The sequence below is a fragment of the Indicator indicator genome, chromosome 36, assembly GCF_027791375.1.
Source record: "Indicator indicator isolate 239-I01 chromosome 36, UM_Iind_1.1, whole genome shotgun sequence".
Lineage (NCBI taxonomy): Eukaryota > Metazoa > Chordata > Aves > Piciformes > Indicatoridae > Indicator > Indicator indicator.
In genome coordinates this window covers 2,965,873-2,992,421 of record NC_072045.1, presented here as the reverse complement: position 1 = coordinate 2,992,421, position 26,549 = coordinate 2,965,873, and the positions used below count along the sequence as shown (strand labels likewise).

The 26,549-nt window shown below is 54.7% G+C and overlaps 1 protein-coding gene across 1 annotated transcript in view; it reads right to left on the bottom strand.

The window, feature by feature from the left end:
• Positions 1-603: 603 nt before the first annotated feature.
• The window catches only part of DOT1L (DOT1 like histone lysine methyltransferase), a 47,594-nt gene continuing 21,648 nt past the window's right edge, over positions 604-26,549 (bottom strand). Inside the window, exons 8-28 of the mRNA XM_054396047.1 lie at positions 23,323-23,378; positions 21,409-21,488; positions 20,632-20,700; positions 18,948-19,054; positions 18,337-18,378; positions 17,303-17,416; positions 16,244-16,478; positions 15,486-15,599; positions 14,144-14,235; positions 12,360-12,461; positions 12,066-12,203; positions 11,335-11,460; positions 10,299-10,780; positions 9,387-9,528; positions 8,371-8,517; positions 7,360-7,486; positions 5,392-6,005; positions 4,382-4,587; positions 3,668-3,732; positions 2,329-3,279; positions 604-1,178 (exon numbers count right to left, since the gene is read on the bottom strand). Of these exons, the coding sequence (XP_054252022.1) occupies positions 613-1,178; positions 2,329-3,279; positions 3,668-3,732; positions 4,382-4,587; positions 5,392-6,005; positions 7,360-7,486; positions 8,371-8,517; positions 9,387-9,528; positions 10,299-10,780; positions 11,335-11,460; positions 12,066-12,203; positions 12,360-12,461; positions 14,144-14,235; positions 15,486-15,599; positions 16,244-16,478; positions 17,303-17,416; positions 18,337-18,378; positions 18,948-19,054; positions 20,632-20,700; positions 21,409-21,488; positions 23,323-23,378 (4,575 nt within the window). The 3' untranslated portion in view covers positions 604-612. The remainder of the gene's footprint in view (positions 1,179-2,328; positions 3,280-3,667; positions 3,733-4,381; positions 4,588-5,391; positions 6,006-7,359; positions 7,487-8,370; positions 8,518-9,386; positions 9,529-10,298; positions 10,781-11,334; positions 11,461-12,065; positions 12,204-12,359; positions 12,462-14,143; positions 14,236-15,485; positions 15,600-16,243; positions 16,479-17,302; positions 17,417-18,336; positions 18,379-18,947; positions 19,055-20,631; positions 20,701-21,408; positions 21,489-23,322; positions 23,379-26,549) is intronic.

Below are 26,549 nucleotides of genomic sequence, written 5' to 3'. Positions count from 1 at the left end.
GTCTCTGTCAGGGGACAAGGGGAAGAACTCTAAAGTAGGAAACCACCACTGCCAGGAGCTGTAGAAAACCACACTTGAAAAATAGACATTTCTGCAGAAATGAACTTTGTGATCTCCTGAGCACAACCTCCCTGCCAGCTGAGCCAGAGTCACCCAGAGAGCAGCCCTTGAGACATCCTGAGTGCCACAGCAGGCAGCACCAAGCCTCTGCCATCAGACATCCTGAGTGCCACAGCAGGCACCAAGGCTCTGCCACCAGACATCCTGAGTGCCACAGCAGGCACCAAGGCTGTCCAGCCTCTGCCACTAGAGATCCTAACTGCCATCCTAACTGCCACAGCAGGCAGCACCAAGGCTCTGCCACCAGAGCTCCTGACTCCCACAGCAGGCAGCACCAAGGCTCTGCCACCAGAGCTCCTGACTCCCACAGCAGGCAGCCCTGAGGCTCTCCACCCTCCGGTGCCCACCAGAGGCTCCTCCAGCGGCACGGAGCCCATCCCCACGCTGTGTCTGGAAAGCAAGCAGCATCAGTCAGCATCTGGTACCCACAGTGCTGGGGGCTGTGCTCTGGCCTTACCTTACAGCACAAGAACTGTTAGCTAAGCAAGCTCTTTATCGTGGCTTAACCCCCGAGAGGTGCGAAGCGTAGGGAGGCTGCATGCCAAGCGCCACCCACACGGCCGAGCTGCCAGCGGCGTCGGGCACGGCCTGTGCCAGCGCCAAGCGGGGCAGGGGAGGGTGATGGACTGTGAAGGAGGGGCGAGAGGCTTTGTGCTGGAGAGAAGCTAGCTTGAGAGACAAAGAAGTGTTAGCAGGCTGGCCAGGAGCAGCGGAGGAGGGCGGCAAGAACGCCTCAGCGGGCGGCAGGGAGGGGAGGCCCTGCAGGAGGGCAGGGTCAGGGTTAGGAGCGAGCAGTGGAGGGGGGGGAGGAAGGGAAACGTTAGGAGGGGGATGGAAAACAGATTGCACTGGAGCCCTGCTGAGGTGCTGAGCAGGTCTGCCCTCGCTGGATGTGACTGGATGAGAGGAAGGGGGTGGGAAGGATGAGGATGAGGTGCTGGCAGCAGCCTGCAGAGGGTTTAAGCTTAGCACTGTGCTGCTAGAAACAGCACTGCTGCTGAAAGTGGCTCCAAACGGATGAGGAGAGGAGGCAGAAGGCACCGCATGGTTAAAAATACCTGCAAACAGGAGAGAAAAACTCAGCTTCAGCAGGTGGCCTTGCACAGTCTCAACAGTGACAAGAGAAACAGACCAAAAGAAAGCAAAACAAACCAAACCAACCAAAACAAACCAAACAAAAAAGCCAAATTATAAGTTACAGCCCCAGACAAAAACAAAAATAAAGTATGCAGCATGAGAAGGCAGCAAGCAATGAAGAGAGAATGGGTGCAGGCCAGGAGGGACAAAAGGTTTCACACTTACCTTGCCTACTGCCAACCTCTAAATGGCCAGGCCCAAGAACTGGCAGTTCTAGAGCACACAGGCAGGCCTGGGAGGAGACTGGGTGGTCTCTAGAGTTGGTTTATCTGAAGAGTCAAAGTGCTGCTCTTGCCACCCTCCTGCTTCCCCACTTACAGGGCAGCAGAGGGGAGAGTCTGCATTTCCAGCCCATCTAAGTGCTGAGAGATGTGAGAGTTAGGATTTCCAGACATGGTGCCTGAGTGGCTATGGACAGGCAACAAAAAAATCTGCCTTGCCACTGAGCAATGGCAGGGTCAGGCTATCTTGTAGTGCTGCCAGCTTGTCTCCAGCTTGGGCCACAGAAGCCAACCCCTGCAGGATCCCAGAAGTGCAAGGTGCATATGGCATTGCCCTTTCTGGCAAAGCAAAGTCCAGTCAAGAGCCAGAATGCTACCCAGTTCCCAACACCCTCTGCTCTGCAGAGGCTCTGATCTTCTTCCTGGACCGTGCTAAATCCATTCAAGGCCTAATCTCAACCTTTACTCAAGTTGACAAGTTAAGAGATCCTTAACTTGGTACCAGTTCAAATCCTTTACCTGCAGGCAGACCTAAGTTGGTTCCAACACAGCCAACCTCTGACCAAGCAAACATTAGGAAATCACAAAGCCTGGGTGCATTCTCTCAAGGAGGTGAGAACAACAAGCTCAGCTAGCAGACAAAGCTCAAGAGATCTCCCTGGGGGGGACTGAACTCATCCTAGCATTTCCAAGAGAGAGAGAGAGAGAAAGAGAGAGAGAGAGGAGATTGGTTATGTGGGACAGATCTGCTGCACCTCCTGCAGCAACCAAAGAGGCTTTCAGCCCTGGAGAGGCAGCGTCAGACTTTCCTTCAGGCCCTGTCTTATACCAGAGAAAGAGTTCTGCCTACCTCCAACTGTTCCACCTGTAACCCCAGGTGAGAAGTTCCCCATAGTGTGAGAATTAGTCAGTCTGGTTGCAGCTGATGACACGTGGACCAGACTGGCAGCAGCTGGCATTGAGTTAAATAAGGACTGCAAGACTGAGGAGTTTGTCACCGAGTTGAGGTTTGCTTGCAAGGCCATGGAGCCCAGGGGGAACTGCGATCCAGTGCTCAGAGTGTTCAGGAAGGGGTGGTGTGTCTGCACAGACGATGCTGGGTTGCCTGCTGAAGAACCAGCAGGAGAAAGGCTTTTGCCATTCAGAAGGCCACCAGACGAGACAGCAGCAGAGATGAAAAGGTTGTGGCCGTTCTTGAACTCCACCTCTCGGTCCCTCCCTTTGCCGACCTTTCCGTTGTGCTGCGCAGAGCTCTTCTCCGAGGAGCCTCCCGCGCGGCCGCTGCTGTCGCTCAGCTCTTTGCCTTTGCCCCCTGACCGGGGCAGCTCCTCTCCTTTGGTGCTGCTCAGCCCTTCCAGCTGCCTCTTGTTCAGGAAAGGATTGGTCTCAGCCATCCCCACGTCTTTGCTTCGCTGAGACTGGAAGGGCAGGGAGCAGCTGGCAGGCGCTACCTCGGCAGCCTTGTGTGGAAGGGAAGCACCATCCATGAAGCTGTGCAGCCCCCCCTCAGCTGAGAGCCCCCCACTGTAGCTGAAGCCGTTGGTGGAGTTTGTGCTGGGGCTGAGCCCATCTGCCCCGGAGGAGGCCATGGCCAGGCTCTTCCTGGCGTGGGCCAGGCTGTCCTCGGAGGGTGGCCGGAAGGTGAACAGAGAGTTCTGGCCCAGAGCTGAGGCTGACTGCAAGGAGCTGTCTGTGGTTTTGGTCAGGTTGATGTCAGATATTGGTGAAAAAGTCGATTTCCATTTGCTGCTGTTCATGTTCTCGTTGCCTTGTGCTTGCTTCCTCCCGGTCAAGCTGCCGCCTGGTTCGGAAGAGAATTTCTCTGTCAAAACCCAGCACGGACTGAAGCTGCTCTGCAGGGGTCATGGACTGGGCTGGGGTGGAAGGGACCTCAGAGATCATCCAGCTCCAACCCCTGCCATGGGCAGGGACACCTCCCACCAGCCCAGGCTGCTCAAGGCTTCATCCAGCCTGGCCTTGAACACCTCCAGGGAGGGGCAGCCACAGCCTCCCTGGGCAGCCTGTTCCAGGGTCTCACCACCCTCACTCTAAAGAATTTCTGCCAGCAGAGCTCTGCTGTGCTCAGCAGCTCAGAACAGCCTCCCCCTGACCAACAGCTTCAGGCAGTGGCAGAGAGCCACCCCCAAGCCCAAGCAGTGCAGTAAATGACCAGCAGCCCTCACACCTACCGTTCTCAACAGTCTTCTGGGGAGATTTGCTCTCCAATGATATGGTTGCAATTTTCCTCTCGATTCTAGTGGGAAAAGAAAAAGGTTAGAGAGCCCTCATGGCAGACCTGTGGCACATTGACCCTCACAACCTAGCAGCCATAACCTCCCTGGGCAGCCTGTTCCAGAGTCTCACCACCCTCACACTGAGGAACTCCTTCCTCAGCTCCAGTCTCACCCTGCTCTGCCTCAGCTTCAAACCATTCCCCCTTGGCCTGTCTCCAGACACCCTCATGAGAAGTCCCTCTGCAGCCTTCCTGCAGGATCCCTTCAGCTACTGGAAGGCAGCTCTAAGGTCCTCCTGAAGTCTTCTCCAGGCTGCACACCCCCAGCACCCCCAGGCTGTGCTCACAGCAGAGCTGCTCCAGCCCTTGGATCATCTCTGTGGCCTCCTCTGGCCTCACTCCAGCAGCTCTGTGTCCTTCTCCTGCTGGGGACACCAGGATGGGAGGTGAAGTCTCAGCAGAGCAGAGTGAAGGGGCAGAATCCCCTCTCATGCCCTGCTGCCCACTACTTCCTAAACCTTCCCTCTTCCACTTTCAGCCACATTAAGATGCTTGGCCTTCTGGGATATGTCTCCAAGGGAAGGGAACAGAGAAGGTTTAAGGCATCTGTGCAGTATGGAGCAGTGCTGGCAGCTCCCAGGGCCAGCTCAGCCCTTGGGCAGGCCCTCACCTGCTGCTGTTGTGCTCATCTTCAGAGCCCTGCTCTTCATCAGAGGTGAGTGGGGAGTAGTGGACGCCGTTGGTCTGCAGGAGAGGCTTCTCCTTCTTCAGTACTGGGGGTTGGTCATTGTCCTGGTAAGGAACAGGAGAGTTCTTCAGGGAGTTTTCAGGAGAGGAAATGGCTGTTATTTCTAAAGGCTGGTTAATGTTATTGACCTGGGCAAGAAGGAAAGAGAGCAGTTACAGGTGAGAGGATCCCCTAAGGAGCAGCAATCTTGTTCAGGATATTAACAGCAGCCTTAGCTTCATAGATCAAAGAAGCACAGAATGGGAGGGGAGCCCTGGAGCTCATCCAGTCCAACCCCCTTGCCAGAGCAGCAGCACCCAGGGCAGGTCATACAGGGATGCATCCAGGGAGGGTTGGAAGCTCTCCAGAGAAGGAGACTCCACAACCTCTCTGGGCAGCCTGCTCCAGGGCTCTGCACCCTCACACCAAAGAAGTTCCTTCTCCTGTTCCAATGGAACCCCTGGGGTCCAGTTTGTGCCCACTGCCCCTTGTTCTGTCCTTGAACATCCCTGAGCAGAGCCTGGCTCCTGCCCTTCACATCTTCATCAGCATGAATGAGGGCACTTCTCAGGCTCCTCTGCTCCAAGCCCCAGCTCCCTCAGCCTGTGCTCACAGGGATGTTCCACTCCACTGCACAGAATGGGTTGGGTTGGAAGGGACCTTAAAGATCATCCAGTTCCAACTTCCTGCCATAGGCAGGGACACCTCCCACCAGCCCAGGCTGCTCAAGGCCTCATCCAGCCTGGCCTTGAGCACCTCCAGGGCTGGGGACTCCACCACCTCCCTGGGCAGCCTGTTCCAATCCCTGACCACTCCTGCAGCAACCAAATCGTTCCTCACCTCCACCCCCAACCCTCCCCTGGCCCAACTGGAGCCTATTTCCTCTTGCCCCAACTCAAAAGAGCTTCCCCAGGCCCTCCTGCCTCGCTCCAGCTCCTCCTTTTGGCCCTTACCATGGAGCTGATATTGAGTGGTGACCCTGATGGGTGTGTAAAGAGCCCAGAGACAGCAGGCAGGGATTTGCGTTTGGGGGAGACCCCGGAGGCGCTGCTGAGGGTCCCTGTGGAGGATCTCTTCCGCCGGCCTCGCTTCTTGCCGTCCTGCGCGGGGGCCTGGCCCGAGTCCAGCCGAGCGCTCGAGGGCAGGGGGCTGTGCTTGCTGGAAGGGGATTGTTTTACATGTCCTGCATTAGGAGAGATTGTAAAGATGATTCTTCTCTTGGCCTCGTTCTCGGGATCTGCAAAGGCTGCCTCAGGCTGCAGGTCCCCCTTTGTTCCTTCGGCAAACATCTTCTGAGCGTCTGCATACTGCAGAACCCCTACCAGGCTCTGGGCTGTGCCATTTAACCTGGGGCTGGTGGAGTGCTGGTGAGCAGGGGAGCTTTGCCCAGAGTTCCTCGACTGCATCATTAGCAAAGGATGTTGTGGAGTGGAACTCCGAGACCCTACTGAGTTAAAGAGACTCCCAGAGTCCTCCAGAGCTGCCTGGTCAACACTATGGTTACGATGGGCTGGGCTGTTTGCAAGGTTTCCATTGAGTGCCACGGAGCCAGAAGAGTAAGAAAAACCTGTTGGAAGGGAAAGGCATAAATCATTGCTCCTGCTGAGTGAGAGGTCACAGTGCTAGAGGGTTGGCAGGGCTGGGAGGGGGCAGAAGCTCTGCCTGCACCGCTGGATGTGTGGCACAGGGGGCACCAGGGGTGGGTGGCACAGGGGGCACTGCCCACCTGCTCTGACACAGGGCAGTTGAGAAGGTGGCTCTGTGCTAATGGTTTCACTCAGGGGTTAATGGTTTTCACTGCTCTTCTGCCAGGCCAGGAGAACTCCTGTGTGACATGGACCTGTCCTCTGCCCAGAGGCTGAGGGGATCCAGAGATTCCTGGGTTGGGTTGGGTTGGGTTGGGTTGGGTTGGGTTGGGTTGGGTTGGAAGGGACCTCAAAGCTCATCCAGCTCCAGCCCCCTGCCATGGGCAGGGACACCTCCCACCAGCCCAGCTTGCTCAAGGCCTCATCCAGCCTGGCCTTGAACACCTCCAGGGAGGGACATCCACAGTCTCCCTGGGCAGCCTGTTCCAGGGTCTCCCCTCCCTCACTGTGCAGAATTTCTTCCTAATGTTCTCCAGATGAATTTCCTACCTGTGAATGGGTTCAGTCCTCTTGTGAGGCCTTGTCTCTGGGCTCTCAGAATGGCAGGGGGAGAGGGGAGCAGGGTTTTGGTTTACCCCAAGGGGTTTGACACCTCATTGGCTTTACAGAAGACTTCAGCCAAGCCCTTTGCTAGGAGCAACACAAATCCCTGAGGTGCTGAGCACTGAGCACAATGCACTCTGCTGTAGCTCCTGCAGCTTGATCCTGCTTTGCCTGGGCCACAACATTTCCATATCCTGAGCAGCTAAATGCCACAATATCAACAGATGGGCAAGTCCAGAGCCAATGTCTGCACTTAAAGCTGTCCCTTCCTGCTGCCATTTGACCTTTCTGCCTACCCAGATACTTGTGGCTTTACAAATGCTCCTGATGGGCCACTGTGACCTGCATCAGGAAGTTAATGTTGCTGTTAAAAACACTCCACCAGCCTGTAAAATACAACATTTCAAGCTCACAGCATTAGCTATGCAACACTCTGCTGGTTTGCCAGGCTGGAGAGGCAGGAAAGTCTTAATCCAGAGAGGAAAATTAACCAAAGCAGCTGCTGCTTGTCCCTGCAAGGTGCTGCAGTGCAGCTAAAGGCACAGCAGAGCAGGACTGCAGGCCAGGATGCAAGCCAAGCTGTCTCAGCTCACCACCATCCATGGTTCTTTGGTCTCCTAACAAAACACTCCTTGATCTAGGCCTGAAGGAGCTGCCAAGGAGTGCTTGGAGCACTCTGACATCTGCTCTTTGGGTGCTGGCAAGAGAAGGCAGCTTAGAGGAGGCTGTTACCTGAGGTAGCCAGAGCCAGTGGCTTGTTTCCAGTAGCATTGCTTACACCATTATGAGAACTAGCACCAATCTGCTTGTCAAGTGTGGAGGAGTCTCTGCTCTGGTGAACTGGGCTGGGGGTGCTTCTCTGGGGGGAGAGAAACAGACATTTCAGCACAGGAAGCCAATAGCTGAGCCAAGATTCACATGCAGCAGAGTAAATCCAGCAGGGTAGGTGGCTCTGCTGCCTCACTGTCCCTAGGCTCTGCTTGTTCTCAGCAAAGCTCAGCTCAGGGTGGTATGGGACAACAGCAACACTGCCCACAGCAGATCCCACCAGAGGCAGATTGCTCATCCTGCCAGCTCTGCCCCAGCTCAAAGCCCACAGCTGGGAGAAGATCATAGATTCCACAGCATGAGACAATTCCAGCTTCCCAAACACAGGGAGCACACAAGCATCTGTGGATGGCTTCTAAACTGACAGCTCTCAAGTGAAAGCTTCTCAGGTCTCTGCTTTGGGGACAAAGTGAGAAACTGGGCCAAGCTTTGTTTGAAACTCCTCTGGCCCTGAAAGCAGCCTGGGTCACAAAGAGCTGGCCCCCAGCACACTGCAGTTGCTCTCTGCTGCTGCAGAGCAGGGGAGCACAGAGCAGGGGAGCACAGCCTGAAGGACCTGTTTGGGTTCATCCCACACACAAACCTGCTGGACAGCTCTGAGATGAACAAACTGAGGCACAAGGATTTGTCTCTCTCAAGGGCATGCAATGACTGAGGGGGGATTGTCTCCCTTCACTGCCACAGACTCTCAGCCTCTGCCTCTTTTCCACCCAGGCAGCTGCTGAAGGCAGCTCCTTGCCTCTCCTTGCTGGCCCAGACCCCACCACCACCCCAGAGGTCATCTACAGCCCACCAGCAGCCTCCCCCTGAAGCATCAGTGAAGATGAGCAGCCCAGGCAGGGTTCTGGTGCACCCCCCCAGTGCCCAGGGGGGTTTGCAGGGAGGGATGGGAAGTGTTGACAGTCCCTTACTCACCACCTTCTCAACACGGCTAGGGAGCACTACGCTGGCCAGAGGGATACTAACAGGGAGTTTGTTGGGCTGCACTGTGCTGAGAGGAATACTGATGGGGAGGCTGGTGATGGTTTCTCCATTACTCACAGAGCTTCTCTCTCTCAAAACCTGTAAATCAAAAGAGAAAAAGTGCAATTCTTAACCACAGAGAAGACCTTTGCAGCTCAGAGGTGTTGCTAACCAACAGCTCCTTCCTGCTCTGTGTTCCCTCTCCTTCTCCTGAGGAATTCCAGCACTGGGTGGTGACTTGTAAAGCAACATTTTTCCACCTGCAGAGTCACTGAATCACCCTGGTGCTGTGGTTCTGTCACTAAGGGCATCAAGTCCAGCCTTCTACCCAGCACCTCTTTGACCACCAAACCATGTCCCCAGGTGCCACATCTACTAATTTCTTGAGCACCTCCAGGGATGGGGACTCCACCACCTCCCTGGGCAGCCTCTTCCAACCCCTGACCACTCTTCCAAGGAAGAATTTCTTCCTAATGTCCAACCTAAACCTCCTCTGGTGCAGCTTGAGGCCATTTCCTCTTGTCCTGTCCCCAGTTACTTCAGAGAAGAGGCCAACACCAGCCTCCAACCCCCCCTGCCAGAGCAACAGGCTGTCCAGGATGAGATCCAAGTGCAGCAGGGTAGGTTTAGGTTGGACATCAGGAGGAAGTTCTTCACTATGACAGTGGTAAAATACTGGAACAGGTTACCCAAAGATGTGTGGGGACATTCAAGATCAGACTTGCTGTGGCCCTGTGCAGCCTGCTCTAGCTGGAGGTGTCCCTGCTGGGTGCAGGGAGGTTGGACAGGAGGAGCAGTGAGGGTGAGCTCTGAGGATCTCTTCCAACCTGATGCATTCTGTGGTACTTCTCACACCAAGCAGGGCACAGAAAGGGGCATGGCTGCATTCCCTGCTTAGGCCAAGGAAATTCCCTGAGCTCCTGGGTGCCACATGTCTGCAGCTGGGCAGAGCAGGGCTCCTCTCTTACCTTCTCAGCTGCAGTGGGTATGGCTGTGGGGGAGGAGGGCCGAGCCTCCTGAGGACTCAGCTTTATGCCATTGGAAAGAGCAGGGCTGGGATATGTGAGGCCATTCTCCTTGGCATGCTCAGCTCTGCAACACAGAAGCACACTCATTAGCACACACAAGTTAATGACTTCTCTCCCCTGGAGGCCCTCCCTGTGCCACCTCTGCTGCTTGTCCTCCAACAGCCAAGCTCTGAGTGCTGCCCAGGCAGGGTTAAAAAGGAGATGTGGAGGCTGCTATTGTGACAAAGCTGCTCCAGGCATGCCCTGCCATCTCCTCCCAGGTAACTAACAACAGGCCAAGAGGAAATGGCCTCAAGTTGCACCAGGGGAGGCTTAGCTTGGAGATGAGGAACAATTTCTTTGCTGCAAGAGTGGTCGGGGATTGGCACAGGCTGCCCAGGGAGGTAGTGGAGTCCCCAGCCCTGGAGGGGTTCCAGACCCCTGTGGCCATGGAAGTTGGGGCCATGGTTTGGTGGTCCTGGAGGTGCTGGGTAGAAGGTTGGACTGGATGATCTTAGAGGGCTTTTGCAGCCTTAATGATTCTATGATTCTATAAACCTCCACTATTAAGAATACTTCTCCACAACCCAACTAAACCTCTGCTCAAGACAAGCTCTTAGCCCTCCCCTTTCACAGAATGCTTTGGGTTGGAAGGGATCCTCAAGATCATCCAGTGCCACCATCCTGCCATGGGCAGGGACACCTCCCACCAGCCCAGGCTGCTCAAGGCCTTGAACTCCTCCAGGGCAGAGGCATCCATGACCTGGGAACCTGCTCCAGTGTCCTCACTCTCCAGAATTTCTTCTACCATCTCCAGTCTCCCCCTGCCCTCTTCAAGCTTCCATCCGTGCCCTCTCCAGTGCCCACTCTCACCTCTGTATCTCGCTGGTGGTTGCTTTCCCATTGACTCCATGGTCTTGGTTGAGATGTCTCCTCAGGGCTATTTTGGCTGGGGAGAACCTGGTGTAGTCAGGCAAGGCCAAGCTGCTCATCCTCTCTGCCTTCTGCCTGCTGCCGTGGTTGGGGGTGCAGGGCACGATCTCCTGCTCCAGGTGGGAGGTGCTGTACTGGGGGGTGTTCTGCTTGGATGAGGGCCTGCTGAAGCTGTGGTGGATTTCATAGGGAGTAGCATGGCCATTCATGGAGAGCTCAGGGCTCATGCCATTGATGTGGGGCATGGGGAACTTGGAGCACTCCAGCTCCAGCTGGAACCTGCCGTGCTCAGGCTCCGGGTCCCGGCTCAGGTGAGGCTTGTGGCGGAGCTGCGCTGCCAGGGACTCCTCTGAGGGGGTGTAGGACTTGAGCTGCAGCAGCTCCTGCTGCCTCTGGCTCTTCTCAAGTTCCACAATGCTGATCTTTAAATGAAGAGGAGCACAATGATTAAAACCCACACTTGCCAGAGACTCATGGAATGGCAGGGGTTGGAAGGGGCCTCTGGAGTTCATCCAGCCCAAGCCCCCTGCCAGAGCAGCATCACCCAGGGAAAGCAGAGCTCCTCTGACCCAAGAGTTTCACTTCTGGTCACTATGGCAAGGGACACTGTGTGGGAACTGATGGCTGAATCAGGACACCAGAGGACTCCCCTTTGCATCAGGCCATGAATAGAGAACAAGGATTCCTTCTCCACAGCCCTGCCAAGGAACCCATCAGGTCGTGGCCCCTGGCTCCTTGAGGGGCAGCCACAGCCTTGGCCATCAAGTTTACTAAAATCCTCTGAGATTCATCTTGGGGGGTGGAAAGAAGGGAAAAAAGCAAAACAAGCACCAACCCAGCGGAGCCTTTAACAGCACAGTCACATCCCCTCCCCTGGCCACTGCCCAAGAGCTGCCCCAGGCTGCTGACTCCCCGCCCAGGGCTGCTGACTCCCCGCCCAGGGCTGCTGACTCCCCCTTTGTTCCTTGCTCTCTACCTGCAGTTCCAAGCAGTGTTTTTGTTTCTCAGAGATCTGGTTCTTGAGTGCCTGCTTCTCTTTCAGCAGGTTCTCCAGTGACAGTGTTGACCAGTCCAGCTTCAGCTCCTCACACCTTGCCTTCAGCTGCAAGGACACCAGAGAAGAAGGTCAACAAGCACCTCCCAGACACCTTCACACCAGCAGACGTGGAAGCCAGGTGTGCACTCAGAATGGCTTGGGTTGGAAGGGACCTTCAAGATCAGCCAGCTCCAACCCCCTGCCAGGGGCAGGGTTCACCTCCCACCAGCACAGGTTGCTCAAGGCCTCATCCAACCTGGGAGAGGGCAGCCACAGGCTCCCTGGGCAGCCTGCTCCAGTGTATCCCCACCCTCACTGTCATGAATTTCCTCCTCAACTCCAGTCTCAGTCTCCCCTCTCCCAGCTCAAAGCCATTGTCCCTCGTCCTGGCACTCCCAGCCCTTGTCACAAGTCCCTCCCCAGCTCTCCTGGAGCCCCTTCAGGCTGCTCTAAGGACAGAGGTGAGGCCAGAGCCAGCTGGCACCTCAGTATTTTGTTAGAGGTCACCAGAGGAAGGGCCACCTGCCTGCCTTCCCCCACCACTGTCACAGAGCAGCCAGAGCAGCTGGAAGGTTTTTCATTCCTTCAGACACCTGGAGGCCAGGGGCAGCCCTCAGCTCCTGCCCTGTCCTTGCAGGAGAGGCACCCTGCCCACTTGGGTTGGCACACACCAGCTGCAAGCTCTGGTTCCTGAGTTCACTGTTGTCCTTCTCCAGCTGCTTGGTTTGTTCCTTCAGTTGCTGGTTGTGAGCAGAGATCTCCTTCTGAGCCTGGATCAGGTCGTTGTAGGTCAGAGCTTTAACTCCCAGCTACAGGATGAAGAGTGAGAAGGGGAAGAGATCATTGTTTGACTTCATCAGCCCCAAACCAGAGGCTGAAGGCCTGAAGCTGCTCTGCTCCTGCTTCCATCCCCAGAGTCTGCACACAGAGGAGCACAAGCAGCCCCTTCCCCCCAGCAGGGCTACCTCATCAAGCTTCTGCTGGAAAAGTCGTTTGATTTCCTCTTTCTGTGCCTGGCAGTGGGTGAACAACTGCTGTGCTGTGCCCAGCAGCTGAGCATTCTTCTCCTGGAAGAGAGCAGAAGAGCAAACAGACTTTGAGCATCTCAGCTGCAGCAGGGCTCAGCTTCAGGAACCTTTGCATTCAGTTTGGGGAGCAAGCTGGGAGGGAATCTCAGCTCAGACCAAAGGGAACCAAACTCTGCCTCTGTGAGCCTGTCTGGGAGTGGTCAACAGGTGCTGAAGAAAACTGAGAAGAGCTTTGAACCTCTTTGGTCAGCCTGAAGAAGACTCTAGGGGGACCTTGCTCTACTGGGAGGTGTCCCTGCCCATGGCAGGGGGTGGCACTGGATGGTCTTTAAGGTTCCTTCCAACTCAAACCATTCTATGATTCTGTGACCTCAGAGCTGCCTTCCAGTACCTGAAGGGATCCTCCAGGAAGGCTGCTGAGGAACTTTTGCTGAGGGTGTCTAGAGACAGGCCAAGGGGGAATGGTTGGAAGCTGAGGCAGAGCAGGGTGAGACTGGAGCTGAGGAAGAAGTTCTTCAGTCTGAGCCTCTGGCACAGGTTGCCCAGGGAGGCTGTGGCTGCCTCCTCCCTAGAGGTGTCCAGGGCCAGGCTGGATGAGGCCTTGAGCCTCTGGGCTAGTTGAGAGGTGTCCTGCATGGGCAGGTTGGTACTGGATGATCTTTAAGGTCCCTCCCAAACCATTCTGTGAGTCTAGGAAAACCTAAACCAACACTGGGCTCATGCTGACAGTGTCACAAAGCCCAGAGAGCAAATAAAAGCTCCCACAGGGGTTACCAAAAGCTGGAACTGGCCAGAAGCTCTTGCTGAGCTCTGTGGGGAAGGTTCCTCTGCCACAGGCAGAGTCTCTCTCATCAGGGCTAATTTAGAAAGCAATTAAATTCCTGATAATTGAGGTGAAGCACTGCGAGAAGGGAAGATGTTTAGCTGGGAATTCTCCTCCCTCTGCTGGGGAGATGGCTCCATAGCAGAGGAAAATCCCACACCTCCCAGCTCCAGGCTCTTCACCTTCCCCTTTCTTCCAGCCAAGGACTTGCTCAGTTCACCCTGTGCCCACCAGACCACTCTGGACATTATCAGGGTTAAGGATGCTCCATCAAGTCTCTTAAGCCAGTGGTGACAGCCTAAGGCTATTGAAGGGTGGGCAGACTCTAGAACAGGTTGCCTCCTGCCTGGAGGTGCTCCAGGCCAGGCTGGATGAAGCCTTGAGCAGCCTGGGCTGGTGGGAGGTGTCCCTGCCCATGGCAGAGGGTTGGAGTAGATGAGCTCTGAGCTCCCTTCCAAGCTGAGCCATTCTGGGATTCTGTGATAGCTGCTGGAGGAGGTTGACCACCACCACCTCTTGCTCCTGTGACCCAGGAGACATTCAGAGATGAAAAGCAGCTGCCAGCACCAAATGGGGCACCAGAGCAGGGTTCAGGACAGCAGCTTCCTGCCCAGGGACTCAGCTTAGTGTTCAAAACTAAGGGGAAACCCTAGAAAGGCTGAATGGAGCCTGATCAGGTGGAGGGGCAGCAGAGGCAGGAGGGGAGGTGCCTCTCTCCCAGTTACAGATGGGAAAGTGAAGCACACAGACTGAGGGGGCACTGAAACCCTCCTGGAACAGCCTTTTCCAGCTGGCCTGGTGCAGCACTGGGGCCAGGTCACACAATTCCCATCTCCAGCACTTCCTCCCCCACACAGTTGAGGTAATTTGGGTTAGAAAGGTGCAACCCAAGACCTACCTTTTCCTGCTCCAGTAACTGTTGCAGACTTGCTTTATACTGAGGAGTTTTCATGTATGCCATGAACTGCAGGTATTGGATCTTGAAAGAGTCTGCAAAACAAAGCAGCATTTGACACATTTCAAGTTGAGGCCAAGTGCAATGCTCTAATTCACCAACCTGTGCTCCCCTGGCAACTCTCCCCCCTTGGCTCTCTCTTGCTTTATGTGCTCTGGAAGTCAGAGCAAGCCATTAAAGATCAATTGAGAGCAGGAAAATCCATCCTGTGGTGCAAGTTGAACTCCTGGATCCATCAACTCCTCACCACAGGTAGCCCAGTGGAAGTCATGCACTGCACAGCACAGAGGAAGCTGATGGGGGTGGCATGGTGGAAAGAGGAGCTGAAGGGCTTTGAATGCCCTTGTGAGGAGAAACCCCAAGAGAGGAGCTGGCCCAGCCCAGCCCTCAGCACTCCTCCTCCCAGCTCACAAGCCAGAGCTTGCTGCACTCCTGCCAGCAGGCAGCTGCCAAGCTCTACCCCCCCGTTTCCTCTGCCCTCCAAGGAGCACTTGCTCCTCAGTGTCCTTCCATCCCATCTCTCACCTCCTGTCAGGCAATGAACCTCCCTTCATCCCCAGCCCTCACCACTGCTGCAGTCACAGGCAGCCCAAGCATGCACAGGATGGTGGCACACAGCACTGGGCAGCCAGGCTCACCCCAGCCGAGTGTCTCCCTCCCCAACAGGACAATGTCACTCTAAAGCACTCCTCTCCTGCCCTCCAGTCAGAAGTGTGAGGCAGCACAGCCAGAGAGCAGAGCTGAGGACATCACAGGTGCCCCTGGTCACCACTGGATGATTCCAGACTGCCTCATGCCCAGTGCCAAAGGACAGAACAGGTATGGGAGGGATGAATCAGAAAGAAGAGCCAAAAAGCCACCCTCCAAGCCCTTCCTTAGATCACCTCTTGCACCTGGAGCACATTTTCCAACCACACCACCTCTGGGACCTCCACAGTTCAGGCAGCACCTGACTGACTCTGCTCCAAGCTTTGCAGAGCAAATGGAATGGAGCTGCCCAGGACTGCCCCATTCCAGAGCAAGAGAAGGGTTTCACTTCAAATCAACTTATTCCTGCCTTGCCATTTCCATTTCCAGCCCTTTTGGGTTCCTCTTTGTTTCCCTTAGTGCCCAAAGAGAGCTGAAACGATGCCAAAGGCTAAACACGGGACCAGGAGAGCAGCAGGAAGCAAGAGGAGAACCTCAGGGTGATGCCAATGGGAGTGGGGAAGGAAGAAGCTCAGCACCAGCTTTGCCCTGGGGCTGACTCTCACAGAGGTGACAGGAGGGGACAGGAGAGCCTTACCTAGCAGCTTCTGTAGTGCAGGAGGGGTAGGTGTCACCAGCAGCTGGTTGGGTGAATGCCGCTGCACTTTAGGAGGTAGTTGGTAGAAGGGGCTGTGAGGTGACTTGTAGGCATCTGCAGGGACACAGAGACAACCTTCCAGCAAGGACAGCAGCTCTGCCAATGCAAAGCAACCTCCTCATGGCCAGGCTGAGCTCTGAGCTGCAGCAACAAACCCTCTGGAAGGAGATCTACAACTTCTCCTTGCAGCAGCAGCAGAGACAAAGCCCCCAGCTACAGCTCAGCCCCAGCTGCTGGCCAGGTACCTCCAGGCAGCCTCAACCCCCATCAGGGGCAGCCTTGCTCTGGTGGCCAGGCAGAGGTCATGACACAAACCCAAGCTAAACCCAGCAAGAGAGACAGAACCAGAGAATTTTGGTTGGAAGAGACCTCAGAGGTCACCCAGTCCAAGATCAACCCAACCCCACCATGGCCACCAAACCATGGCCCCAGGTGCCATGGCCACACATTTCTTGAGCACCTCCAGGCATGGGGACTTCACCAACTCTTCCAGACCCTTCCCCAGCTTCACTGCCCTTCTCTAGGCCTTCTCCAGCCCCTCAGAGTCCTTCCTGGAGCAAGGAGCCCAAAACTAAAGCAAACACTCCAGGCATGGCTGAGCACCGGGGGACAGCCTCTTCCCTGGGTCCTGCAGGCCACACTGGACCCTCGGATACTTATTGAGGGGAGTGTCCTTCCTCTGGCAGGCCTGAACTCACCCTGAGGAGAGGATGAAGCTGTCTGTGACACAGTCTGAGCATGCAGGAGCTCCAGTGCTGTTTGGCTCTTCTTGGTCTTGCGCTCGGTGCTGGCAGGGTTCATTTTCTTGGGCCGGCCTCGTTTCCTGCCTGCCATCTTCCTTCCTTTTTTACTCAGCTTCTTCTTCCTTGCTTTGGAGGGAGATGGCTTCTTCACAGCATTTGCTGCAGCCTTTTCTTCTTCAGCACCAGAATCCTAAAGAGATTTTCTTATTTTAGAAGCCATAAGGCTCTGGAGTTATTTCTAGCTGCAGGTGAAGGTTTCCTTTAAAGCCAGGATGGAGACCTCTGAGTGTTTCAGGGAAGGGAACTGATGCCTTGGAGTTCACTCCCCAGGGAAGCAAACTTGCCTGGGGTAAGGAGCTGCCCCCAGCCCCCAAGGAGCTGTGCTCATTCTCTTCTGGACTAATTGATTACAGAGAAGGAAATCTCTTATCTTGGCTAAGCAGAACTGATTATTCACCCTGCTTGACTACCACCATGGAGTCATGGAATGGGTTGGGTTGGAAGGGACCTCAGAGGTCATCCAGCTCCAGCCCCCTGCCATGGGCAGGGACACCTCCCCCCAGCCCAGGCTGTTCAAGGCCTCATCCAGCCTGGCCTTGGACACCTCCAGGTAGGAGGCATCCACAGCCTGTTCCAGTGTCTCCCTACTCTCACTGTCAGGATTTTGTCCCTAATGTCCTTCCCCTCAGTTCCACACCAAAGCTCCTTCAGTGTTTCCTGGTTTGTGCAGGAGCAGCCCCTGCATTGCTCTCAGCACCCTCTGAACTGCACTCAGTGGGTCAGGGCTGAGGGAGAGCTCTGTAAGGTGGTGCTGAAGGTGAGCCAGGGTGGGCACCCAACTGTTCCACTCCTCTTGCACCTCATGCTCTGCCCAGAATTCATGGTGCAGTCACCAAGTGCAGCTTTCATGAAGTCACTCCACCATCCCCAGCTACTAAACCAGCTTCCAGGGGCAGAACAGGGTCAGTGTCCCCCAGAATGAGACCTCTGCTGCTACAGATTATGCTCATGGACAGTCAAAGCAGGAAAGCAGAGGGGGTTCACCTTGTTCTCTTGCACCTTGGTTGGAGTAGTTGTGTTGCTCTTATTTTCCCTCTGCTGACGCCTTCTAGCTGCCTCTTGTTCCTCCTGGGGAAAGGTTGGAAAGACTCAGTCTTGCTGAGCCCCTGATCCCATCTGAGTACAGATCTCTGCCTCTTCCATCCTGCACTTGTGAAAGACTAACCCCAGAACCCCAGTGTGATAGGGCTTGGAAGGGACCTCTGGAGCTCATCCAGTCCAACCCACCCTGCCAAGGCAGGGGCCCCTGCAGCAGGGCACACAGGAACACCTCCAGAGATGGAGACTCCACAACCTCTCTGGGCAGCCTGCTCCAGGGCTCCAGCACCCTTAAGGCAAGAAGCTCCTCCTCATGTTTAGATGGAACTTCTTATGCTCAAGTTTGTGCCCATTACCCCTTGTCCTGTCACTGGGCACCACTGACCATAGCCTGGCCCCATCCTCCTTGAAGTACTGCTGAAGTACTGCTCAGCATTGCTGAGCTCCCTGCCTCAGGCTGCTCTTTCCCAGCTTCACAAGCCCCAGACCTCAGCCCTTCCCCATCAGAGACCTCCCAGTCCCCTCCCCACTCACCACTGCACCCTCAGTGCTCTCATCATGCAGTGCCCACCTAAGAGCACCCAACCTTTTGTCACCAGCAAGTGAAAAACCTCCCCTGCCTCTGGCAACACTCAGGGGGCCAAGGGAGTGAGGTACAAATCCTCCTTTGTCACTCTGCAGTGGGCTGCAAACATTCAGCCAGAGAGCAAAAGGAGATTAAACCTCAACCTCTTCCCTCATCCTGCCCCAGATCACTCAGATTCATGGAATGGGCTGGGTTGGAAGGGACCTTAGAGATCCTCCAGTACCAACCCCCAGCCACCTCCCACTAGCCCAGGGTTGATTTTCCATCAGCCCTGCTCTGCCCACCCCTCACCAGTGCCTGCACATTTCTGCCCAGGGCTGCTCTGTGTCTTGTGACTTTTCTACAGCAAGTGACTGAAACTTACCCTGAGTTTTGGATTTTTGAGACTAGAAAAATAGTTTTCAAGCTGCAAAGAGAAAGATAAGAGAAGGATTGTAAGTCCAGGCCAGATGAAGACAGCAGAACAAAGACTTAGCTTGAGACAAACACCAACTGCAGCAAGCCTGGCTGCTTCCTTCTGATGAGCTCCACCAAGAAGCCTTCTACCTCCTCTTTTAGCTGTGTGGCAGGACACAACCCAAGCCTCAACAAGGTTTTGTCATCTCCACTACCACTGATCCTTGCTTTAAGTCCCTTCTGCCCAGCCCTCCCCAGCTCTCCTGTACCCAGCTTCAGGCACTGGCAGCTGCTCTCCTCTTCTCCAGGCTCAACCACCCCAACTCTCCCAGCCTGTCCCCACAGGAGAGGTTCTCCAGCCCTCTGATCAGCTCTGTAGCCTCTTCTGGACCCACTCCAGCAGCTCCAGGTCCTTCTTGTGCTGGGATCAATGAATTAACAAAATGCCAGAGTGCTGTGTAAGAGAAGCAGCAGAGGCTCAGCCACGCAGTGTGAGCTGCACTCAGGCTGCAGAGTGTGCCCATGGCAGTCAGGTGTGTGCCAGGGAGCTGAAGCTGGCAGAGCCCCCCTGATACTCACTATGGTTCGGTCAATAGTATGCAGGTAGTACGAGACTGGCTTCCCGGTCCAGGACACGGAGCCCTTCAGTGGGGACAGCTCTACAACCCTCATTATAGTGCCAATATCTGCAGGAGGAAAGGCACAGTCAGGGACACAAAGCTCCTGCCATGTGCCACTCAGCTCTGCTCAGCCCAGCCCAGCCCAGCCAGGCAGCAGTGCAGGCAAGAGCAGAACACGAGGATCAGTGTGGGCTTCATAGATCCACAGCATGGGTTGGGCTGGAAGGGACCTTCAAGATCATCCAGTTCCAACCCCCTGCCATGGGCAGGGGCACCTCCCCCCAGCCCAGGTTGCTCAAGGCCTCAGCTTTCACAGAATCATGGAATTTGGGGTTGGAAAAGCCCTCTAAGATCTTCCAGTCTGACCAGCAACCCAACCCAACCGCAGCCCCAAGTGCCATGGCCACAGGTTTCTTGAACACCTCCAGGGCTGGGGACTCCACCACCTCCCTGGGCAGCCTGTGCCAACTTGGCTGTGTCTCAGAAACCTTTAGCAGGACCCCAGCAACACCACAGCTGCAGCAAGGGGCAGGATTTCATTAGGCAGAGGCAGGCCCAGAGCTCCACCAGAGCCAAGCCATGCAAACTGGAACTGCACTGGGGACAGGCATGGTTTGGATTTGCTTTCTTGCCTCTCATCTGTTTTGTTCCCTAGAATTAATAGGTAGGGGATGTGTCTAATCGGTTGCAGGAGCACCCAGCCCCTGAGCCAGCAGTGTGACTGCAGAAGAAATTATGGCCTAGTTCTAATTGAACAGAAACATCAGCCCAGAAGCAATCAACCAGCAAGGTTTAGGACTCAGCAACTTCCACCACTATTTTCACCACATTTTAATACTTTGTTTTGCTTTGGCCCAACTCTTTCCACATTTCCATTTCTTTTTTCCAGATGGAACTGCTCAGGATTAAAATGGTATTGAGGGAAAAAAAAAAAAACACCAAAAGGCTGCCTGCTTCTCAGAGCTTTCCCTTTTCCACTGTGTTCTGTACATTACTGAACTGTTCATATCTGAGATGAAAACATCAGCTGGAGAGGCAAGAAGTGGGACCTGGATCCTGATCAGGCATTAAAACCCCCACTCAGTAAATGGGAAAGCCTGCAGGGCAGCAGCAGAAAGCTGAGGTGGCAAAGGGAAAGCCTCTCCTCTGCACCTGCAAGGTATCAGAGTCCTGAAGTGTCTGGGGTGGAAAAGCCCTTTCAGAGCATCTACTCCAACCAATCTCTAACTCTCCCAAGGCTGGGGCTGAACCATGGCCCTCAGCACCACAGCTCCGGGGCTGTGAAACCTCCCCCGGGGGTGGGGATTCAGTCACCTCCCTGGGCAGCCTGGGCCAGGCTTTGAGAACCCTTCCAGTGAAGAAGTTTCTTCTAATGTCCAACCTAAACCTCCCCTGGGGCAGCCTGAGGCCATTTCCTCTCATCCTATCTCTTGTTCCTTGGGAGAAGAGACCAACCCTGACCTGGCTCCAACCTCCTCTCAGGGAGCTGCAGAGAGCAATGAGGTCTCCCCTCAGCCTCCTCTTCTCCAGGCTGCACAACCCCAGCTCCCCCAGCTGCTCCTCCCCAGCCCTGTTCAGATAATTAATACACTATGAATTGGAAGGGATAATAAAGGAATAATAAAAGAAAAAGGCAAACCTACCACTCAAGTTTCGACTGTTAATTCTGAAATTCAGAGGTGCAAAAGGTTTTGAGGACACAATTCTCCCACCTGGAAAAAAAAGAAAGAAAAAAAAAAAAAAAAAGGGAAAATAAATGGAGGAAAAGGAAAAAAGAAGAAAGAAAAAAAAAAAAGAAAGAAGAAAGAAAGGAAAAGCAAAATTGGAGCTGACTTCTAGAAACTTTTAGCTGTTTCTTCTAGAAATAACCACAGTGAAAGAACAATAACCCAGAGCAGCTCTAACAACACCTCCTAGGATGGCTCAGGTTGGAAGAGATCTCAGAGATCCCCCAGCCCTGGGCAGGGACACCTCCCACCAGTCCAGGCTGCTCAAGGCCTCATCCAGCCTGGCCTCCAGCACCTCCAGGGAGGAGGCAGCCACAGCCTCCCTGAGCAGCCTGTGCCAGTGTCTCCCCACCCCTAGACTGAAGAACTTCCCCACCCTCAGTGTCAAACATTTCCTCCTCAGATCCAATCTCTGTCTCCTCCTTCTCATTTGAAGCCATCACCTCTTGTCCTAGGGCAAAGCATTGAGTTCCTCCCACCCCAACAGAGTCCTTCCCATGCAGAGGTGCTGGGGGTGGCCAAGGAAGTAAAAATCCCAAGAGATAATCCCTGTGGTGCAGCCACTTGCCCACAAGGCAGGGAACAGCTCCCACTGCTCTGGTGTCTGTTGGTTGGAGCTAAGCTCCCTGTCAGCAGCAGCTGCCCCAGGAAGCAGGAAAGCCTTGGAGAAAGGATCTGAGCTGAATTTGTTACCTTCCTTCATGTTTGCAAATCTCTCCTTCAGTTGGTGATCCACCTCAGGACCAAAGGCAAAGTTATTCACAAAAATAACACTGAAAGAGAAGGGGGAAGGCAGTGAGGAGGGCCCAGGGGACACCCATGGCCACCAGTCCCAGCCACAGAGTCCCAGCATGGGTTGGCTTGGAAGGGACTTCCAAGATCATCCAGTTCCAACCCCCTGCCATGGCCAGGGACACCTCCCACCAGCCCAGGTGGCTCAAGACCTCTTGGAAGCCATTGAGGGCCCTGCACACAAAGTGTGAAAGCCTTTCAGGCAGGTCCTTTACCCCCAGCAGCTGATTTCTGTGCTAGAAATCCTGGAATGGCTCAGCTTGGAAGGGAGCTCAGAGCTCATCTGCTCCAAGCCCCTGCCATGGGCAGGGACAACTCTCAGCTAGACTCAGCTGCTCAGGGACTCATCCAGCCCTGCCCTGAACACCCCCAGGGAGGAGGCATCCACAGCCTCCCTGGGCAGCCTGTGCCAGAGTCTCCCCACCCTCAGACTGAAGAACTTCATCCTCAGCTCCAGTCTGAACTCTGAGAACTCCCCTCCCAGTGCCTCCACACATGAAACACATTCAACAGGGACACTGAGTTGAAGAGCAGCAGCCAAAGCTATTAAAAACCAGGGATGAAAAATGTTTATACACCAAGGAAAAAAAAAAAAAAAAAGAAGTTATTCCTGCTCTGCCTTGCTCTTGGAAATTTGGGAAACCCTGCCTGGCAAGTGAGGCTTGCAGGGGTTTCTTCCTCCTCCTTCCCACCATGTGCCAAAAAAAAAAAAAAAGAGGCCTTGCAGAAGAGCCAAAATGTACTAATGGGCCTAGAAAACATCTAGGAAAGGCAGGGGAAAAGGCATCACTTGCCAGATCCACTTGGATTTTTGCAGTGTTCCTTCTGGCACAGCACTCTGCAGGCACATGAGGAGCAGAGGAGCCCCCAGCCCAGCTCTGCCCAGCAAGGATCAGAGCCCCAAGGACAGCCAGAGAGCAGCAGCAGGGTGTGGGGCACAGCTCACTCCCACCTCAGCACCCAGCCTGCTGAACCCTGCCCTGGGACACCTCCCCTGCCCTGGGATCTTAATAGAATAGAACTAAAAATCCTCTGCACAGATCTTACCAGAACTAAAAATCCTCTGCACAGATCTTCACAGAACTAAAAATCCTCTGCACAGATCTTCACAGAACTAAAAATCCTCTGCACAGATCTTCACAGAACTAAAAATCCTCTGCACAGATCTTCACAGAACTAAAAATCCTCTGCACAGATCTTCACAGAACTAAAAATCCTCTGCACAGATCTTACCAGAACTAAAAATCCTCTGCACAGATCTTCACAGAATTAAAAATCCTCTGCACAGATCTTACCAGAACTAAAAATCCTCTGCACAGATCTTACCAGAAACAAAAACCCTCTGCAGAGATCTTCACAGAAATCAAGCTCCCAGGCAATCAGCTGCAATGAGTTCCCACTGACACTTGGAAGGGACTCCTGTGGGTCTCCTGCCCTTCCCTTTTCTTGCTTTGTTTTAAAAAGAAAGGTGATGCTGGCTGCCTGCACTGCCAGCCAAGACAACCAGAGGCCTGCCAGCCTCACTGCCACCAACTGCAGGGCTGTGCAGCACCAACAGAGCTTTCTCCTGGCTCTGCACACCCAGGATTTACACCTTGGGTACAGCCCTGGCTGCAGTCTCAGGGGATGTACATTGAAATCCATGCTCCCAGCCAGAGAGCAGGATGTAAAGAGGCCAAGGATAAAGGTTGGCAGCTAAACTTTGGGTATATGCAGTGGAAATTCTCTCTAACAAGCTGGCCAGGCTCCCAGTTTCCATGCTAGGGCCTCCCCAAGATGCAGCTCATAAAGCAGCAGGCAGCTGCTGGACTGTACCTTGTGTTTGCAATTCTCTCTCTCCACTCTTCTGAGAGGAAGTCACCTCGCTCCAGCTGGGGGAAGAACACAGAGAGCACAGAAAGACACAAAGGTTAACATTGCTCCTTCTGCCCCCTGCCCCTGCTCCTCTGGAGAGGCCCAAACAGGAGGTGGCAGCTCAGTGGTACTGCCACAAGTAAGGGCAGGTGAAGCCTGCAGGCAGTTCCCGAGGCAATGAAGCAGAGAATCAAGGAATGGGTTGGAAGGGAGCTCAAAGATCATCCAGCTCCAACCCCCTGCCATGGGCAGGGACACCTCCAACCTGGCCTTGAACACCTCCAGGCAGGGGACATCCCTAACCTGGGCAATCTGTGCCAGTGTCTCCCCACCCTCACTATCAAGAATTTCTTCCTCATCTCTGCAGAGGTTCCAACCCTCCCTGGGCATTGTGCTCCTGGAACAGGGGGGTTGGACTGGCTGAGCTCCAGAGGTGCCTTCCAACCCCTGCCATGCTGGGAAGTTACTTTTCTGCAGCCAGACACCATTTTACTGCAGGCAGACATCATTTTACCACCAAACAAGACCTGCCCTGGACACTGGCCATGGGCTGCAGCAGCTCAACCAGCAGCAGAACACTGTCCCATCATGATGATGACAGGAGAAGGTGGTGTGAGGGCTGGGGATGCTCAAGGGGAAGCTCCACAAGGCTCTGAGCATCCTGCTCCAGTGGAGGATGTCCCTGCTGACTGCAGGGGGGCTTGGACTGAATGACCTCTGGAGGTCCCTTCCAACCCAACCCATTCTGGGATTCTATGCACTCAATCTCTTCCCAGCAGTGTCCCCACCCCCATCCTGCTCCTCCTGTCTCCTCTCTCCTCTCCCTGTGCCACTTTAATCTCCTTAGTGAATAATGAATGGCAGGGCCCATCTGTAATGCAGATATTTTCATCTGCTCAGACAATGCAGCAGCTCTGCTTTAGCCACCAGGAGAATTAGCTGAGTGCTGAGAGCTGCCAGCTTGCCTTGCTGCTAAATTTAGAAGCCCAGCCAGGGTTTTGGGGTTTTTTTTAAGTCAGGTTTTCGGTTGAGGTTGGTTTTGTTTGTTTGTGGTGGTTTGGTTTTATTTTTAACAGATGAATTTGGAAAAAAAAAGCAACTCACTGGCATCTGAGCCCTGGCACTTGGCAGGTCACAGCCTGGGGGAAGCAACCTGAGCTAAACTCCAGCAGGCTGCAGTTACAGAGCAACAGTTGAGGAAGGTCAAGGCCCTGTGTGGTGGAGCAGAGCTTCCCTCTCCCCCCAGACAGCTTCCCTCTCCCCTGGAGAGCTTCCTTCCCCTCTAGAGAGCCTCCCTCTCCCTGGAGAGCTTCCTTCCCCTCCAGAGAGCTTCCCTCTCCCTGGAGAGCTTCCCTCCCCTCCAGAGAGCTTCCCTCTCCCTGGAGAGCTTCCCTCTCCCCCCCAGACAGCTTCCCTCTCCCCTGGAGAGCTTCCTTCCCCTCTAGAGAGCCTCCCTCTCCCTGGAGAGCTTCCTTCCCCTCCAGAGAGCTTCCCTCTCCCTGGAGAGCTTCCCTCTCCCCCACAGACAGCTTCCCTCTCCCCCACAGACAGCTTCCTTCCCCTCCAGAGAGCTTCCCTCTCCCCCAGAGAGCTTCCCTCTCCCCCAGAGCAGGGCTGGGAGTCTCTCTGGTAAGGCTCTGCCTGCCCAGTTCCACAGAGCCATAAATTCACAGGCAGAGAGGCTCCTTGCAGCAGCCTCCATGCAAGCTCTTGGCTCCCAAACCCCACTCCTTTCTGCCTCCCAAAGTACACTTTGGGTTATTTTTAGGTTCCTGTTCTCTGCAAAACATAACTGGAGGCAGGAATCCAAACCTCCAAAGCCTGGCACCATTTCAAAGCCACAGGGGACATGTGGAGGGCTTTTCAAACACCCAGGCCTGGAGTCTGCTGCTGCAAGAGGGCACTCAGAGGCAGCTGGGCCAAGCAGCTGCCTTGGCCTCTGCTCAGATGCACAGAACTCTCCAGGAAGGGAAGGAGAGTCACAGAATGGGTTGGGTTGGAAGGGACCTTCAAGATCATCCAGTGCCAACCCCCTGCCATGGGCAGGGACACCTCCACCAGCCCAGGTTGCTCAAGGCCTCATCCAGCCTGGCCTTGAGCACCTCCAGGGAGGGGGCAGCCACAACCTCCCTGGGCAGCCTGTGCCAGTGCCTCCTCACCCTCACTGTCAGGAATTTCTTCCTCATCTCCAGTCTCAATTTCCCCTCCTTCAATCCATTCCCTCTCCTCCTGTCACTCCAAGCCCCTGTCAGAAGTCCCTTCCCAGTTATGCCAAGGAGCCAGCAGCTGGTGTCAGGCCAGGAGAGGCACTGAATCTATCTTCAGGCATCACAACCAGGTGGTAGGAAACCAACCTCCCCCTTCAGACAAGAAGAGCTGCAAGTGCTCAACTCTCCCCAGCAAAGCAGACTGCAGACTCAAAGAGAAATTTCTCCTCTCCACACTCAGCAGAAAGCAAAGTTGTAAAAAGCAAAGGAAGCAGCAGAAGTGGATTGGTAGATCCCCAGCCCTGCTCCACTGAAGGAGCAGCCCCAGGCCCCTGGAATGCACAATCTGGAAGAGCTCTCTGCCTGCAGCCATCAGTCTGCTTTCAATCTTTCCCTCCAAGTTCCTCTCCTTGCTCTTTAAATGGCACAACTCAGAGCATCTTCAGCAACAATTCCTTTCATGCAGTGCCAGCTGGGTGACACAATGGAAAAATGCCATATGGCCACTTGAGAAGTGAAGCATTCAGAGGGTTGCCACAGCAGGAAAGAGTTAGCAGCCTCCTATCAAGGCTGCTCCAAGCCAGGCCCAGCCCCTGGGCCCCACAGCCCCGGGAAGAAAAATCCCAGCAGCAAAGGCAGCTCAGGGAGGAAGAGCCCCCAGGGCAGGTGGCAGTGCCACCCCCTCCAGCCTGCTCCCCAGCAGCACAGCTGCAGCCTCCTTCCCTACAAGGTGAAGGCCTCTGAAGAGCACCAAGGATGCCAGCAGACAGCAAACTGCCACCTGATGCCACACTGCTGGAATGCTGGGAGCCAGGTGCTCCAAAGCATCCCAGTGCCAGCGCAGGGATGGCTCTGTGCTGGAGGAAGTGAAGAGTCCCAGAATCATTTGGAAAGGAAAAGATCCTCAATCCCAACTGTGAACCCCTGAGGGGACCCAACCATGGCCTTCAGCACCACAAAGCATCCACAAAGCTGAGGTCT